Source organism: Aptenodytes forsteri, unplaced genomic scaffold (genome assembly GCF_000699145.1).
Source record: "Aptenodytes forsteri isolate BGI_AS27 unplaced genomic scaffold, ASM69914v1 Scaffold83, whole genome shotgun sequence".
NCBI lineage: Eukaryota > Metazoa > Chordata > Aves > Sphenisciformes > Spheniscidae > Aptenodytes > Aptenodytes forsteri.
Window position 1 is genome coordinate 6,016,609 of NW_008795371.1, and position 19,622 is coordinate 6,036,230.

The 19,622-nt window shown below is 39.1% G+C and overlaps 1 protein-coding gene across 1 annotated transcript in view; it reads left to right on the plus strand.

Moving 5' to 3' along the window:
• The window catches only part of MEGF11 (multiple EGF like domains 11), a 219,362-nt gene that overhangs the window by 99,511 nt on the left and 100,229 nt on the right, over nt 1-19,622 (plus strand). The window contains exons 6-7 of the mRNA XM_019472384.1: nt 16,861-17,107; nt 19,135-19,255. Coding sequence (XP_019327929.1) covers nt 16,861-17,107; nt 19,135-19,255 — 368 coding nt within the window. The remainder of the gene's footprint in view (nt 1-16,860; nt 17,108-19,134; nt 19,256-19,622) is intronic.

Sequence of the window (19,622 nt, forward strand, 5' to 3'; positions counted from 1 at the left end):
AATTTGTACACACCAGTGAGGACATAAGAAGGAGTATGCAATTATTTCCCAGAGAAAAGCTTTTCTGCCATCAGGCTCTCTGGTAGTTCCTAATGCACAACGTACTTTCCAAGTGTTGCACAATGGCTTTTCATTAGCCCACTGTGAATTGTAATGGACATTATTTGTGTAAGCTCTGGCACTGTTATTATTATATTTTTAATCTCCTTATTTTTCTCAGGAATACCTTTCCCTATGTTAGAGTGCAGTAAGTAGGTGATAACCTGGGAAATCCATCTCAGTAAAAAATAATTCCTCCAATCTTCACAAAATGCAAGATCAAAACCTAATAAAAATCTTAACTGCTCCACTATGTCTAACTTAAAATATTTAGGGGGACAAAAACCCTCAGCTATTTGATTATGATTGCTATAAATTAAATTTGGCTAAGGCCCTTTGTAAAACAGGAAGTATTTTCTTCTTTAATGGCCTAATAAAACTTAACTGCTCCACTATGTCTAACTTAAAATATTTAGGGGGACAAAAACCCTCAGCTATTTGATTATGATTGCTATAAATTAAATTTGGCTAAGGCCCTTTGTAAAACAGGAAGTATTTTCTTCTTTAATGGGGTGGTGAAATGCTGATAGGAAAGCAGTACTAAGCATTCCTGGGTTTTTTAGTTAAAATTAACTGGCCTGTAGATTTAGCTGCAATAATATTTAGATCATTGCTAATTATCAAAGTATCATTGCCAGATGTGCTAGTGAAAAAGATTAATATGATTGAATTCATGTAGTTTTTCTAGACCTAAAACTGGTTTTTAAGGTGTTTGACAGTAACAGTATTTCATTGAAGTATATTTCCAAGAACAGTCAAAAGTAGCAGCAAATAAAAATGTCTTTAGTTTAAAAGCCAAGACAGATTGAGTGGTTTGCACAAGAATCAGGAAAAGCAGAGTTGTTAAAAGCCCTAATTCCAAAGACTTACAGTTGTATCTCGGACGTGCTGAGCAAGCTGCCAGTTTTGACCTCACTGACAATTGAGAACATATGGATACCATGGAGGATCTTTCAGATATTATTTGAGCACAACTGCTGAGTGCCTTAAAATTAAGCCGTAAAACCTTGGCATTGATAAATAATTTTACAGTGCTAGTGTAAATAGTGTAAAATAAGGTGGATGTACTCAAGCAGTCAGAACCTGCGAGGAGGAATGCTGGCAGCTACGCTCGGAGTGAGCTGTGCTCCGAATGGGACATAATAAAGATCTCCCACAAGGAAAATGTTACAGTAATTGAGACTTGAGAAAACAAGGACTTGGATTGACAGTTTCAAATCTTTTTTACTAAGATTCAACCTGGCAGTATTGTGTGGGTGGCAGCTAGCCAGTCTGTTGCCAGAACAAATCTGAAGATAAATTGGGTTATAAGGCTACATTTGGAAAACAAGTGGTGTCTTCTGCTTTCATTTCAGTGGGCTGTGGATCAGGATTTTAATTAGCATATCTGCTTTATAAGTCTTTGTTGTAATATTTGTTATGTGTATAGAATGGCTGTCAGCATGGTAGCCCTACTCCACAACTGGTCCTGTTGCCATAAGTGAGATGTAAACAGTCATCACAGTGGTTCGCCTGCAATTGGAGGGCAGGCAGAAATCAATTGCAAGGTTATCTTTCGAGGTGTAGTTATGATGAGCTACAATTACTATTTTTTCAGAGGCTTAGAAGATGGAATTAGTTAGCTTATGCATAAAATGTGCTTGTTGTCGCTTGGCAGTCAAGTGGTGTTTTGATTTTTAATGAAATTCAGAGTATTTGCATTATGAGGTTATAATTGTTTTAAGAGCCCGTAGGTCTACGAGTTAGCCTGAAGTCACTTGACTGGAGCAGGCAAAAGTAACACCTTGAAATCTGTGTTCATCTTTAACATGCTTTAGAAACTTTTAAAAAATAGTGTTATCACCTGTTAATTATTCATTGTAGAGCCCTGTATTTAAAAACTGTGCAGAAACTGATACCAGACTTTTAAAAATTGAATCCTTTTCCAGACTGCTATTAAAAAGTTGGCTTTAGCTCTTTTACACAGGTCCTCTTGCAATTCCTACGAGGAAGAGCAGAGAACGGGACATTGGTTTCATCAACAGCCATGAACATTGTGGCCAGAGCCGCCATTGCAGTGAATTAAGAGATTTTGTTATGCAGTTGCTAAAACAGTGTTCCTGTGTTGCTTTCAACTCTGTTTAGCTGCTGTATTGCTAGCTGCCAAAGAGTCTTTCCATGATCGACAGACCTGTTGGGTTAAAGAATTGGAAAGTTGTGAGATATAGTCTGGAAGAAGCTGAATTGCCACGTTTACTGCAGTTCCTCAACAACTTCCTTATTTTGCTAGCAAGTTTAAAATGTTAAAAATGCAGATTTTTAAAATTATGTGCACCTGTGTTCTCAAGTCTCAGTGGGAAGTCACCTTCTTAATCTTTTAAGTGCACAGACCCAATGATTTCCACTACCTTGATACTGATCCCCCAATTTAATTTTCTATGTGCCTTTCAAGGGTTGAGGATAATTCTTGGGCTCATAATGTTGCTTTCAAGTCTTCCTTCTTTCAGATCTGCCTAGGAATGAGTGAAATGAGTCAACAGTAGAGGTTTTTTTAAGCTTTCTTCAAGATTTACACCAGCTCCTTGACAGAAAATGTTAGAATTCTTTCAGTTTGACAGAAATTAAGGATGTGCCAAATACAGGAGTCTGCATATATGCAAGTTACAGAACAATAAAGCATTTAAACTTTGCTAGCTATGAGGTGTCTGTAAGGACAAGTCCTTCTGGTACAATATGAACTTAATTCTTTCTACATTTAACAATTTTAATTAACAAATATTTGAAGAAGCTCCAACAGTCTCTGCATGTGTAGTTTTACTGCCTTTTGGATCCCTTGCCTTGCAAGGCAACAATTCTGTGACCCTGGCAATCAACCGGGAAAAAAATCATACCAGGTCTCAGCACAGTCTGTAGAAAATCTTGCAGCAAATATTGTGTAACTTATCGTGGGTTTTGTTTTGTTAGAGCCCAAGTGAGTGAGGAGATCAGCACAGGTCTGTAAAAAACAATGTCAGTGATAATGGTGATGGAAGAAAATACAGAGAAACAAACTGTGGCTAGAGAATCCTGCATTCCCTTAAAGAGAACAGTAGAGCTAGGACCTGTAAAACCAGGAAAGGGAATCATATAAAAGTGGAGCCTTTTTATTGAATTGCTATATATCATTTGTGTAAATCATAGAATCATTAAGGTTGATGAAAGACTTTAAGATTTTCTTCAATTTCTCTTCTGTGGTTTTCTGATGCAAGCTGGTAGGCTTCACACAGCTGGGAAAACCTTGGATCAAGAAGTGCCCCTTTTCTCTGTGATCCAGCCTCTATCTTGTTTTGACTCTGAAGCTCGGGGGATGGCAGTTAGAGAAAATGAAGAAGTGATTACTGTTTTAGCCATCTTTAATTAGAATCTCATTATGCTGAATAAGCATTTATTAAGGTTGAATCCACTTTGCAATCAGAGGGGTGATTGAAGCAGACAGCCCTATTAGTTCTACCCAGCCTTTTCAATTACTGGTAGTAGTGAAGCCAAGGGTAGCAAGGGCTTTTACCGGTGAAGTTGTCAACACGGGTACGTAGGTGATTCTTGCCTAGCCCATGTAAAGACAGCACTGCTGAAGCTTCACTGCTCTCCTTGCTTGACAGAGCTGGATTACAGCCAGCTCAATAGGCCTCTGCACGCCACAGTCATGTTGCCAAATGCTGTGTCGATGTGGCCTGAGTGTCACTTAGTGTCACTTGCTGAGCTAGAACTGGCTGAAATGATGTTGACTGGGAGGTAGCAGGGGTTCTGGGCTGGGTACCTTCCCCAGGACATTCAAGTCCTGCATCAAGCCATACGCCACTTCAGTTTGCATACCAGTCATGTTGTTTGTACCAAGTTTACACTTTTTAAACACTATTGTTGATGAGACACAGAAAAATACTTTACAAATTAATCTCTGTATACATAAAAGAATCATTTTTCATATGTTTAATTCAGCACAGAATTATAAATATAGTGAAGAAATATACTATAAAGTATTTATAGCATAAATTTAGACTTTAGAACTTGGAGCTGTTCTATCTCAGTGCTACCACTTACTTTCTGGGTAACTTTGTAGTTTAATGTAATTTGACTGTCTCACTTTCCCTTCTATGAAATGGTGATAAAATATATTTTCTAGCTCATAAATGGACCATGAGAATTAGTCAGTGTTTGTCTGGGACCTTGATGGTGGAGGCAATTCTATTAAATGTGCAAAAAACACACACATTTTGATCTTATTGCACAATTTAGAACCCAAATTGTTGCGTATTGTCATTTTTTTATTATACCAGCATACTTTGAATTTTATTTAGTAATGTACTCTGAATAATTAATTATTCAATTAATAATTATCCATTCCAAATAAAACAACTTGATTACTAAGTCTGATGAGGAAAATCCAGTCAGGAAAGAATCCTTTCAAAAACAACAACATTCTGCAGATATTCTTAAATATTTAAAGGGTGAGCTATATTTAGTAAATTCTTCCGAAGGGGGAGACGAACGGATGCTAATTTCCTGTGTCATCAGATTTGTGTATGTGTGTCAGCAGCATTCCTAAATCACCATCTACTACACAATCACCATCTATACAAGCATCAGGCGGTGTTCAACATTTCCCTGGGTGGTTCCTGTTTATCAGCAATGAAAACGGTCTACTTTGGGGTCATGTCATTTTCTTCTCATCGATTATTTAATATTTGGTGTGTGCGTGCAGTGTTTGCTCTGCTCAGATAGTCAGCAGTGAGCAGAGAACTTTGCTTAGCAAAGGAAACATAAAAGTTGTAGCATCAATGTCGTCTTCCAGATGACACTAACTTAACCCACGATGGCCAGCCCCTATCAAAGACCATTATAGTCAATAGAAAGAAATTCCCTGACTGTAAGGGGCACTGGATTAAGTCCAAGATGCTTGTGATGGGCATCGTACAGCATGGTCAGTGGACAATTTCGATGAAGGTCTCATCTGAAAACCTCTCTTTTCTCCTGTGGCATTTTAAAATACAGCTCTGCTGCCACCAGGGAAATGGAGAGATCTGAACCTTATAGGGAATCTGGCATTTAAAAACCTTAATGCACAGATGCTGTGTTCTCTTCCAGCAAAATCCCGTTCACTTCCCTGCTGCCATCCAGCCAGGAAGTCACGTATGTCTGTTTTGCTTTTCACTTTTCAGTGACAGTTGTCACTAAAAAAGAGAGAAATTAAATTAATCCAGAGAGAAAGCTGTTTCACGTAGGCGGTTTCTCGGACTGCTAAAAGTGAGGCTGAACCTCCAAGAACTGACACAGCAGAGCCGGGAACTTGAGCTGCTGTGTAAATTTTCCTGGTTTCTTTGAAGCTGACCCACTGATAATGCTGGAGGCACTAACACATTGTTTGTAAACAATGAGGAAAAAATATGTGGAGTGATGATTTACTGTTTTCTGCCTGCTTGACATTTGATTGCTTAATGCAGTAATCCACAATGGATGAAACTGTTCCGAAAGCACTGGTTTCCATATGGTTGTGATTTTGTCAAAACATTTCAGTTCAGCAAACCCATAACCAATTGTGAGAATGAACAGTTTTGATCATCCTGTTTTTCAAAATGTAAAACAGTTTGAGAATTGTCTGTTTTTAACATCATAACAAAAAGTTTCATTTCCCAGTTTAGAGCAACTTCTGGTTTAGAAATTGGCATTAATTTATGCTTCTGTGAACAACATTTGAACATGTTCAGAAGTCAAAATAAAATATCAAGGTTTAGACATCCAATCTCAATAATTTATGAGACAAGACTTTATCTTCCTGCCTAGCTCTCCAGAACTAAACTAAAGCCCTACCAGTATGTAGAGGAAGCCACAGGGAGACAGGCTGTGGTGTCTTCTTTATTTTCTGCTCAGCACTTGGGGCTTGTGCTGACTGTGCTTGTCGCTGGCTGTGACGTGAGTATAAACTGCTGGATCAGGTTATGAGACCTGTGTCTGTTTTGCTCTCTCAGCATTAGCATCCTAAACAAGTGGTGCAGAAGAGCTGCAGCAGTGTTGAAGTCTAAGGAGCTGCTTTAGGGACACTGGGATTTTACTGCATAAAACTCTCTTGGTGCTGGGGTGTGTGTCCTCTGCCATCCACCACCCGCTTAGAGCCATGCATGCTTTGACTCCTGGTATTTAAGCTACGCAGTATTTGTTTACCTCTCTGATTATCTCTTTATTAACAGAACATCCCACATCTCAGTGCCTGAGTGATGTGAAAAGAGAGCCTAATATTCTAGTATTTCAGTATTTTTACTTTTTTTCCCCAATAGTTTTGGACTTGCTATTTTCTGTTGGTAAATATAAGAAAGGTTTTGCAGAGACTGTGCTGAGTCTCACAATGTGGTTTTGATGAGTGAACAATCTAGGTTTTACTGGGTTACACAGGGCAAGACTTTTTTAAAAAACTATTTCTTTTTATGTGCCTGAAAGGGACATTACTATTAATGGTTTATAAGAGAAAGACAGCAGTGTATTTAAGATATCTTGAAGACATTAGGTTACGTTAAAGAGCCATGTGAAAATTCAAGTATGCCTAGAAGAAAAGAGAACAGCAAGTAGCTTGTGCAGATACCCGCACATAGCTTTTGGTAAGCATTTGAAGTGTTTTAGATATAACAGACAACCCCATTTCAAAGGCCACCAGGCCTTCTGCTGCTCTAATTCTCTCCCAAAGTTTTAGGTAACAGAATTGACGCTAGAGAAGGTCAGATTTTTCCTAGATTCAGTTACTGGGGCAGAACATCCTTTAAGCTGATATTATTTGGCTGAAAAGCAGTGCACAGGTAGTAAAAATGAGGATGGGACTGTGGCAAAGGGGATGAAGCAGTTCTTTTTACTCTACAGCTACACTGTTGGAAATAAAAGCAAGTCCCACAATTCACAGTGTTTACTTTGGGTTTCAATATCAATGCAATAAAATACATTGCTTATTGACCACCTTAAAAACGACTGCTGAGTCAGCACTGTGTGTTATGTTATGCATGAGGGATGTGTTTATACATCCCCTTGAAGGTGAATCTTTATGGTATAATTTGAAGCTGGCTAGCTAGCTGTGGCATTTCTTCCATATGCTTATCTTGATAGTACCATTTTATCCACTGATCGGCCAATCCTTTTGCTCATGTCAATTTGCATGCTGACCTATGCAGTCAAAGGTGAAGGGACACATACATCCCTGTATGTGAATGGGAATGAGAAGGAACATGCTCTCTAATGCCTGCTATTTTAGTGACAAGAAGCTTTTCTTCTTTAAGCACTGCTTTAACTGCAAATAAAGGTATATTGCATATCTGGCAAAACATCAGCAGGATGACCTTCCGATGCTCAGTTTATGTGCTGTGAAAAATAAAGAGCTGAGCATACCTCCCTGAGAGCTTTGCCAAACGGGGTTGATCCCACTGGATCCTATGCAGTTAACACCACTCTGCAGTCACAGAAGGTGGAAAGGTGACTTCAGGGGTCAGATCAGATTACTTTCAGCATGGTAGATTCCTCAGGTGATGGACAATGTTCTCCTGCCCAGTTGCAGGGAGCTTGGTGAGGATGTGACTGAAGGGCATCCAGCATGTCTAGCCTACTGCAGTTGCTGGACTGGCCCTATGGATCTGCTCTAAATTGTATCAGAGTCAACTGGCATTAATGAACTGAGAAGGGGAAGAGGGCTTGTTTCTGCTCCCACAGCTCTGCCTTGCTAAGCACTCAGCTAAAGACCATACACTATTTAGAACAGCAGGGAGCCATATGTAGATACTTGCCCATAGCTTTTTATAAGCCTTTGAACTGTTTCACACCAGGCACAGATGTTGTATCAACAGCTCCTGATCTCCAGTGACAAAGGCCTCTCTCTATTTCTGTGTAGTTTTCTTTAATCTCCTTAGAACAGTGCTGCTGCCACCACTCCTGAGCCCCTTTGGTGGCCTCTCCAACACTTCATTGTTGAAGGATGCTTGGTCTCTTCCTCTATACCTGTCCTGCCGTGTTTTAGGCATATCCAAATGTGTTTCTACCCCTTCTTGCAGGCAAAACTGGTAGTACTTCTGTGCAGGGGCATTGCAGGAAAATTTCATGATATAGTCAATGAAAACATCTAAAGTCCATTAGAGAGAGAGTGAGAGAGAGAGAGAATGTTTCACCCAGTTGGAAGACAGAATTTGGAAGTAAGTTACTTGCGGATCTTATTATTACAATCCCGTCCTAGACAATAATAATGAAGTATTGATGGAAGTTTTGCCAGAGCAAAGACTGCTGGGTTTCATACAGAGGAAAGATAGTATCTTCATTTAGTTTTATTAGACTCTTGATACTCTGCCCATGTATTTTTTAATTCACCACAGTAAAATTCTAATTAAAGAACAGACTTTGCCTCCCATTAATATGACACTAAAAAAACATTTTAAAGAATGCAGCATCTTCTCTAAAAAAATTATGAGAAGACAAGCCGCCAATGTTACATAGATGTTGTCGCTCCCTTATGAAGCATTTCATGATTTTAAACTCCTTGTAACATCTAGAGTGTCAGTAGAGTTAAAGGCTCATTAAACTGAGCAGTAATTTCTACAAAAAGAAATAGGAAATATTCTCAAATTTTTTTTGTGTTCTAATTTTCACTTCTTTTGAAGCCTCTGTCAAAATAGCTCATGATGGAAATTCTGAAAACACAACACTTTGATATCTGTCAGGAGTAGAAGTTGTTTCTCCCATTTTGCTGCTTCCAAAATACATTGAGGAGTTCATTACAGGATTTGACGAGGCTGACATCCAAATACTCAACTTTTCTTTGTCTTAGAGTGATTTTGTTTTAATTTATGCAAAATAAAAATGTACAGCTAGGTAACTGTTCTAAGCATTTTACAGAATACTGTAGGAACGTTCTTTAAACAAGGATTACTTTGGAAAGAAAATGTTTCCTCGGAGGATACTAAATAAACTGCAGGGTCTCTAAAGTGCTGTGATTGAATTAGGTACCACATGTTGGAGAGTCAATGACTAATGAGATCATCATCTGAGATTAAATAATGACCTAAATCAGCCACATGTTTCTTATCTGATTCAGACAATGAACTTTAGAGAGAATCAGTACAATCTTTCTTGAAAAATGAAAAGCTGTCCTTCTGTCTCTAATTAAAAAAAAACCAAACACAAAATCAGATAAATTTCCTCCCATGAGTAATAATCTAGCCATTTTGGGAAAATCGGCTGATGTTCCCTTCCCATCTTTTCCTTTCTATCTGATAAAGACTGATCTATAAGCTTGGAAAATGAGATTGGCTGCAAGTTCTGCCAGCCTCAGATTAACCTCAGGTTTTTGCCACTTGGGTGGATAGTTTTACAAATGCATATTTACATATGCAAAATATATTCTCTGGGCAGTCTTAGAGACGTAAAGATTGAGACTGGCATTTTCTTCATTATAGTTGTGTATGCTGTGACTGAAAGTCTGGCATTAGAGATAAAAATGCTAGTGCATACACCGTTGCACAGAAACCCATGTTTAGGAACCTTAAGGCTGCAAAGCTACAAGCTCAGAAGGTAGAAAATGCCAGAGTATGTAAACGGTAGCCTGTGCTCACATAATTAAAGAAAATATTATAATTCATAGGCTCAAGTACTGAATTACTGCTGCACTTCCAACCTGTAATCTGACATTTTTTATTTTTGTGACACCAACTTCATAAGTCAAATGTCTTATTTATGTGTGATGTTCCCTGGTTTGTTTGTTTTTCCTTTAAAAGCAAATGGAGAATATGAAAAATCCCTTCAGGAGTGTCATCAAGCTGATATACAGACAGTTCATCAGCATGGACCAGAACAAACCTCTGATGTGTGGGTAATGGACTAAGAGTAGAAGGCTGTCACCCTCTCTGTGGACCTCTTATTACATGGAGATTAAACAGCCAGTGGCCCATGGCTGCTACTAGGAACAATTGTAAGAGAAGTCCTGCTAAGCCCCTGAAGCCTTTAATTGCAGATTGCTTTTAATACAAATGAAATCTTTGAGGAATGTAGGTAATGAATTATCCAGAGGTGGCACTGAGTGTCTGCAAATTGCATTTTTTATGGTTTGATCAGGTACAGGTAGATTTTCACTGGGGGCACGTGAGCACACCCCTGGGCGTGGGACAGTGCTCTGCCAGATTTCAAGCTATTGCTCTGTACATGGAAGGTGTCCCAGCTTGTCGGTGAAAAGGATATAAAGATGTATGTTAACAAGCAAAAACTACTGCTTTAGCTTACTGATTTAAGCTAAAATTCCCTTTCCTCTATTCCTTAAACCAACAGACTGAGTGAGCCTGAAACTGAAACTGGAGATGGTAAATTCTATATAACAGAGAAGTTGTCAGGGACTGGACAAAGCATCTTACAGTGGAAAATGAACAATGCTACCAACTACCTGCCTATGACACAGTTCAGATAATCTAAATTATATTTGGAGCAGGATTATTTATTAAAATCTATTGTTAACTTCATTGTCCTCCAAGAAAGTATTTATTTACAGAAATCCAACCTATTTGTTGCTTTGACAGATAGGACCTCTCTCATTTGTAAGACCTGAGCAAGACATGTTGTCACATGGTAGATTATCAGTATCTTGATATGGTTATGAAGAAGAAAATTAGCTGCAGTTTGAGCAGTGTGGCCTAATCTGCCTGTACCCACTAGTGTGTCTGTTGTATGGATGAGGTTTCCTCATTCTGAAATCACAGAATTATAACGTTGGTCTCTAAGCATTTGTAAGAACATTTTTGAAGGGAATTTCTGAAAATCTGGGTTATTTTGAGGACAGCCATAGTCCATAAACATGTGTTAGAAATTCCCAGTGTAAACAGTATCATAAGATAAACAGGTATTTTCGGTTTAGAATCGAGCAGATCAGTGAGTGATTTTTCAATACACTGGCCCATGCCTTTAGAAGTGTATTGGTATTACCTGCAGTGCCAGCACATGAGGGACTCGGCGCTGCTCAGAAGCAAACACAGAGTGGTGTGAACTGTCATTGTAAGGGGATTCCCTCTTCATGGACCTTGTTTCAAACCTATTGCAGGCTTGACTTCTGTTTCCAAAGGTGTTGAACTGTGCCAAAATTAATCACGTTTGTGCAGTGAGTAGACATCAGCTCAATACAGGGGGCTGATATTGGGCTAAGTGCAGGGAATAAAAAGCTAATTGATTATTTTAAATTTTTATTCACCACATCCAGGCATAAGTTTTAGCTTTCGCTGTTTCTTTTCCTGCTTTGCATTAGCTGGGCCAATAATTTAAAACCCAGTCAGATTCCAAAACTGAATTAGACCAAAAAAACCCCACCCAGAGTTCGGGCTGCATTTCATCTTAATTGGTATTCTTACAAACATTCTACAGCAATACAGTTATATTAAGGGGAGAATCTAGCCCTAATTTCAAATTAAATTCTAAAATAATCTATCTTAAACTATGTCCTCCAGGATTTAGTAAGTTAATTTTATTTCCTGTTTGCATTTTTTAAAGGCTAGTATCTCATTTAATCATTTCAAACTGAATTTGGAAATATTCCAGAATATTGATTATTGACTATGAGCTACATTCTGTGCTTTAGCAAATTTGCAGAAAGTACCTTTAAAGCGTAGATTAATTGAAGATCGCCATCAGCTAAATACAGTCCTGAGTCCTTAGGCTAAGAAAATCAACCACTTGATTTTTTTCAGCTGTGCCTTCTGCAGAATGTTTATGAATGTCCCACTGACTTTGCACACCTAGAATACAGGACTGGTCACTAGCTATAAAAAGAGACACATACAGGCTTATGCTAATGAGAACAAAATAATCATAGACCTTAAGACCAGTTTCTGGTGCTGCTGTGATAGAGGAAGCTGTTTTCATATTAATAGTGTATCTGTGCAGTGATGGAAAAGCACTGGAAGAGCACTTCTGATTCTCTCTTGTTGGGATAAGTCACTTGATAAATGTTGTCCCTTCCTTGGAAGTACTTTTATTTATCTGCTGAATTTTCAAACTTGTGTGTTTGCTTCATCTTTGTCCGACTTGTGCTGCTGCACTAAATAGTGGGTAGCTCTATTGAACCAGAACACAGCAATTCACTAAACATTCCTAGAGGGGAAAACAGCCATTTGGGAGTGAAGCAGCACTTCCAATGTGTCCTCGTTGTGTATTTAACAGGACAGAGTTGGTAACAGGATGTCATGCACGACTATAGCAGCGGATATGCAGAGCCTGCTGTAATTAGCCCTCACTTCAACAAGCCACTGAGGCTTTGGGGTGGGGGTAGGGATGCAGAGAGGAAGAAAACACTTTTGCGGTATCGAGCAAGCTTTCCACGGAGGGATGAATCTTTCACCTGTCACACTACCGTATGCAGACAACTGTAATTATGCTTAGGCACCCAGCATCATCCTTTACAGAGTTATATTCATTTTTATTGGTGGCAATTAATCTCTAGTCATATTTTCAAAGGAGAAAAAGTGAGTAAGTTAGCACATTTGCCAGGGAATGTTAGCACGTGACCTGAAATATGGCAGCTCCCTTTAATGTAGCATCTCCCAAGAGAGCGCTAGCTATTTCAGACTCGTCTCTCATGGTATTGACATCCACACATGCAGTCTAAAAGGAGCATTTGTACTTCCCTGACATCACCACTCTCAGGTTGCTTTTCTTATTGATGGTACAGTTAAAGTCTCTGTATCATTTTGACATTTTTAATGGCATATGCATTTACAGTGTAGCTCTTGTGTAAGCTTTAATCAGCTTTCTGTTCACATGTTGTTGCTCTTATTATTTATCTCTATTATGGTAACACATAGAGCCTATCAACAAGAGCAGGATTAGACTGTGCTAGGCTTGGGTTGTATTTTAAAATGGCCTCTCTCTGCCCATAGGAGAAGTGGTGCTGACAATCCTGAAGTGCAGCGGGCTTCCGTGGCTCTAAGGCTGCTTTGCCCTGTATCTCAGAAACTGGAATCACTATCACACACCAGCTAGGATTTGCCACACTGATGTAGATAGAAAAAATATGTCTTGATTGCCGAAGTCTTTGGGAACTACTAGATCCCAATCCCATAGCTAGTTACGCACTTGAGTAGTCTCACACACAAGTGGTCCGATTGAGCTCAGTGGAATTAATTGTATGAATAAGTACTTGGATTTAGCTTATCAACTCTGTATCTGCCTACCTTTGTAAAGGTACAGAAGTTATCACAGTGCAGATCTATGAGTTATCGCAATATAAGTATCAGATAATGTCCCAATGAAATCACATAGGTAAAGAATTTACTTGCATAAACAACTCCACAGTCTGTCACTGCAATATGGGAATTAAAGGAAAAGGGAAAAGAAAGCCAACAGGAACTGAAAAACTTTGAGCAACAAAGATCTTATTTTCATGTGTGATTACTGCAGTGTAAAATCAGGTAAGGATGATATTTCATTATCACAAGTTTTACACTAACACCCAACGAATTTCACTCAATTCCCTTTGCAATTAATCAGCAGTGGATGAATTGATACTGCATCAAACGGCTCTGCTCATTGTGACATATATAGGGCTTGAAGTGATAGCTAAAAGCAGAAAATCTTTACCATCTGAGGTAAAGACTTAAATCTAGAAGAGGCCAACTTGTCATGGTGTATATATGATCTTGTCACTAGAGAGACAACAGGATGTTCACCTTGGTTATACACACATACTATGACTCCAGTTTCAAACCATTTAGAGGACTGTAGTCAAAACTTGCTTGTAGTTTTAGGAACATGAAATGGAGCCCAACAAGTGCAAAGGCTGTATCAGGCATTGTAAATGAGACACAGTACAAGCCCCATCTTTTTGTAATTCTATTTTTTTCTGTGTCTTCCATGAGCATTCAGATGTACTTTAATCCTTATTTTTATGTTCTATCCCGAATAAATCCCCTTGAAATTCACATTCTTAGTAGCTATCTGGTATACCAAGCTGTTTTATTTCATAGATAATTAAAACATTTTGGCTAGCTACTTTGGGCTAAACATATTGAATGTTGCAATGTGTGCTCACTGATGCCTTGTACTTAGAAGCCTTTGGAAAAATCTGTCTAACTGTCAGATGGTTTTCTGGTCACTGCAGGCTTCTTTTATTATCCAGATTTGTTTTTTTATGATTTTATAACCAATTAGAGGAATTTCTGCTCTTTACTTCAGCATTTTGCTCTTCCCTTTGGCTAGATTGTGAAGTGAAATTTGGTCAGGGAGAAAGCAAGCATGTGACCAAATATCAATAGTAAATAAGTGTTCAAATAAGATTGACATGTAAATAAAAGGAGTTGTGTTTGGGGCAGACACCATAAATGTGAAACAAGATGCTTGAGCTGATGATGGGAAATGGTTTTCCCTTCCTATAAAAGGTTTGCTTTCTCCTTCACTTTCTTTCAAAGTGAAAAACACAAACTGAGCAGACAAATCTGATGATTGGAGCACTCACCTGAGACATGGAAGACCAAGGATATAAGTCACATCTTCTAATGAGTGTTATTTATTCATATTAAGCAAATTAATTGCAGCTGGAATTATATCAGCCCAGAGCAACCCACAGTCTGGCAGTCAGGGCTTTAACGTGAGGTGTGGTAAGGCACGAATCAAGTCCCTGAAGCAGGCAGGGTTAGGTTTGATTCCTGCATTCCACTTCCCCATGCAAAGGGCTATTGGCTATGCTTGTGTGGTTCAGATTTGTACCCTTTGTGGAGGCGCAGAACTGCATCCCTTGGTGTTCAAGTTCTGCGGAAAACAAATCAGTGTTTCTGGAATGGAAATTGCTGGGAAACTCCATCAGCTCCAGCAGATTTGCTCCCTGCCCCAGAAGGCTTACAGAGTCTTAGCGAATGTCTATGTGAAATAAAGATAGATCATGTATTTCCACAGATTCTCAGTAATAATTTAAGACTTATAAAGAGTAAGATTTTGTTTGCTCGGCTCCCAGCGGTGTTAGTGAGGAACTATCATCCCTGTTTAGAGCTGTGGGAAAAATGATGGAAAGCAATAAAATATCTTGTGTGAGGCACAAGCAGGATTATGCACAGGGGTATGTTGCACACTCTGCTTTCTGCAGGACACGAAACCATATCTCTCTGCACGTGCATCCTCTAAGACCCTGCAGACCCTCCTGGAGACCCTGGAATTGTCTTCTCTTGGGTTTATTTTGGCCTTTAACACTGTTGCTCAAGAAACACAAGTTTGTAAATTGGTAATCAGCAATGCTAGTTGAGTAAAGGCTGTTTCTCTTTTTCTGCTGAGTATCCTCAGACTGACCAATGAGAAGGACAAAAAGACTGCCAAAATTAACTGATAGATCTAGTCGTCCAGTGTGGGTTTATAGCCGTGTACCGTAGAAGGAGAGGGCTATGAAATTTCTAGGACAAGAGCTTCAGGCTTAAGTGGGCTTTACATTTACCTTGCTAAGTCTGGAAACAGAGATTCAGGCCTGAGAAATAGCAAGTGTCACCTGGGGATTAGTTTACGTGTTTGCAAATAAGAGTTTGTGAAGACAGCTTTGTTGCTGGGATTACACACTTGTTTCCTGCATGGCAGTGGATTTTTACAGTGGCAGAAGAGTTGTTGTTGGTATAATTGAAACCTTCTCTCTGAGCACAACCAACTGTACCTGGAAAATGATCTGTAACTGTGTCTTTACGAGGGATTTTGCCAGCAACTCTATTCTGAATAGAATGGTGATTTTCTTCACCCTTGACATAGCTATATTGAAAGGCTGCTAAGCGGAGGGTAGGACTACTGAAGAAATCCTTGGTTTTCTGCTGACCATTTACTGAGGAAACCTTAACCTCTGGGTGTTTGCTTTGAGCTGTCTGTTTAGTATGCATACATCTTAAATGGGTGTTTTGCAGGTGCTGATTGCTGTTTCTATAGCAAATCAGGATCAAGCTGTTTCTGTAGTGCTGACTTCCCTCTCTCATCCTGCAGATGGTCCACAAACAAGGAGAAGGGATCAGGCAGGATTGTCATGTCAAGGGTTCTCACTGTGCTTTAATGCATTCTGTAGGGAACCTCCCCGCCATGTCAATGGCCGTAGGGTTTGGGGCCCTTCTGTAATGCTAGTACGTACTGTTAATAGCACAGAAATTACCTGACATACACACTCCATACTTTCATCCCTAAGCCTGGTTTGAGCAGCCTCATGAATTCCCATCTCCAAGGTTATTTTCTTCCCATCTACCATCTTCTTCCCATTTCTACCATCTCTTTACTCCAGGAAAAAAAACAACAAAAAAAACACCAACAAAAAAAAAGCAACACCAAAGGAGAAAGCCTTCTTTAGATTATCGTATTTATTATCTTCTGGGAACAGTGCAAAGAAACAATATTTGATAACATTATTAAATCTACAGGATTTGCTTGGCAATACTACCTGCCATTAACTACACTGCAGTCAGGATGTGATCCTCTGCATCTAATTCCACTATAAATTCATTCCTTCCAGCTATCTAAGAGCACTAAGAAACAGGATATTAAAAGATTTAGGTCCTGATCCAGTAAGGGTGTTAAACAAGTCCTCAAATTTAGGTTTATAACTAGTGCTGTTGTCTCCTTGCATGCTAAAGTACATTGCTGGATCAGGGGGGTATTTTTAGAAAGTTTAAGGGCCTTTTAGAAAGTTCCTGGTATTAACAGTGCCTTTGCCTACTTGCCAAGCTAAGAATAAGAGGCTGAGATTATATGCTTGCGATGCACTTTCCTAATCATCTTTGTAAATGACTGTATGTTTTCCAGGTTGCGATAGTGAGCACTGGGGACCCCACTGCAGCAACCGCTGCCAGTGTCAGAATGAGGCTCTCTGCAACCCCATCACGGGTGCCTGCGTCTGCGCAGATGGGTACCGAGGATGGCGCTGTGAAGAGCTCTGTGACCCTGGGAGCTACGGCAAGGGCTGCCAGTTTAAATGCCAATGTCACAATGGAGCTACCTGCGACCACAAAACGGGAGAATGTCACTGTGCTCCTGGATACACGGGGGTATTGTAAGTTCAATGATAGGTGTATTTTACTCCACATCATTTAACAGCCTTGCTTTGACCGCTTTTAATGCAATGAGTAATTGGCAAAATTTACACAATCTCTGTATTATACACTTTCCTTTGTAGAAATCAGGTAACAAAATTTCAGAGAGACTAAATAAAGGAAATCTCTTTTACTGCTAATTACACCTGTCTGCATAAAAAAGTAGAATTTAGTGCTAAAGTGAACTTAAAAATCCATTATATTTTCCAGCTTGTACAACAACTGTACCTGTTCCTAATTTCAGTATGTGAATACAATCCAAATTACAGTTGAGTTTTTATAAGCAATTGGACATTCAACTAATTAGCAGCCCAGTGCAGTATCAAATGGGACTTACCATCCTCAATTTATTTGACTTTTAATCTAACTGAGGAAGCATTATTGTTAACTATATCAGCTTACTATCTAGGGGGTAAATTTTTAGCATAGTAAGCAGGGATTTAGCGGTGTGACTCCTATTAACTCTAACAAGAATCATGTAGCTAAATCCCCATCCACCACACTGAAAGTTTACCAGTAGGATTCACAAAATCTGCATATTAATTTTAGGACAGCAAGCAATAGTTCCTTGTTTAAAATTGCCCACAGTGTAACATCAGTTCTCATTAGAGATCTTTCAGTAGTTTCAGAGTTGAGTTTTTATAAGCAATTGGACATTCAACTAATTAGCAGCCAGTGCAGTATCAAATGGGACTTACCATCCTCCATTTATTTGACTTTTAATCTAACTGAGGAAGCATTATTGTTAACTATATCAGCTTACTATCTAGGGGGTAAATTTTTAGCATAGTAAGCAGGGATTTAGCGGTGTGACTCCTATTAACTCTAACAAGAATCATGTAGCTAAATCCCCATCCACCACACTGAAAGTTTACCAGTAGGATTCACAAAATCTGCATATTAATTTTAGGACAGCAAGCAATAGTTCCTTGTTTAAAATTGCCCACAGTGTAACATCAGTTCTCATTAGAGATCTTTCAGTAGTTTCAGAAGTAATTATGTTTTTCAAAATTATTTAAGGGGAAAAGAGAATTTAGTCACTGAATTTGGTTGGAAATCTATTACAGGTGACTTAATACTTTTGCAATCTAATATTATTTGTTGACCTGGATAAGGGGAAGGTAAAAAATAAAGACAATATTAACCCTCATAAGTAAGTGATATGCATCTGAATATTTTATTTAGTACTTGATTTCCTCATAGACTTGTGACCTCAGTCCTGGAAGCACTCACTGTAAAAGACTGCTTACTATTAGGAGTGGTCACATTGACATTAGTATGTCATTTCTCAGCAGTAAGTACTTGCAGGGCCAACCACCAATATGTTGTATGAACACCCTCATCAGAGGATATTCAGTTAGGGGAAGAACCTACTGTAGTTTCTGCAGAATCTGGGATTAGAGAAAGAAGCAATGCTGAAAAGCACCAATGTGCAAATGTAGGAGACACTGTTTTTTGGAGGGACTAGCCTTACACTGGCCCCCCATGAGCACTAAGAGAGTGACACAACGAGTTTAAATGGCCTTTAAATGATGCTGAGTTCTTGCCAGTCCATTATACATTGCAAATGTTAACATTTAGTAGTGACTGGAGAAATTTCAAGCATTTTAATCCCATCCTTTTATTCTATTTGCAGCTTCTTTTATTGCCATGTCACATAATTCACGTTGAGGGCTTCAACCTTCAACTCTTACTTTCCTGGGCTATTTTAATGGATATGAGTTGTCCTGTTGAGATGGGTGGAATTTGGTATGTGCATAAAGATTACACACATGCATCAGCCTTACAGGACTGGATCCATGGCACATAAATAACTCCAGCAGAAATAAAAGAAGTCTTGGCTAATTGGTAATGCCAGCTGAGGCTTACTGAGGTTTCATAATTTACATAAGGACTCCCATGATGACCTGTGTTGTGGATTTTCCTCATTTACTGTTTCCTGTAAGTCCTTTTAAATGATCTCTTTGGTTTTGTTTCTTCCACAAAGGTGTGAAGAGCGCTGTCCCCCAGGCAGTCATGGAGCTCAATGTGAATTGCGTTGCCCTTGCCAGAATGGGGGAGTCTGCCACCACATCACTGGAGAGTGTTCCTGTCCTCCTGGATGGATGGTGTGTAGTTTGTTCATACTCATCCCTCATTTAGAGTTTGGAATAGGAAGTTAATTGTTCACTGTCTCAGCAGACGTCTTCCCTGTGCGCTTGTGATGCATATCTGCTCTTTCTTGTCAAGAGGCTCTAACAAATCTGAAACCGGGACCACGTTGTTATGTGTGAACAGCACTTACACAGACAGGGACCAGTCTACGACTGGTAGCTACCATCATAGAGTTAAACAAACAACAGTAAACGAAGCAGTGACTATTCATTACATTTCTGTGTGCGAGAAGAGACAAAAAAATTGTCTCTGAATTACAGTTCCTTGGAATATTCCCTGCACCCTTAGACACTGCCCTCACATGGGACAGAAAGCTCAAAG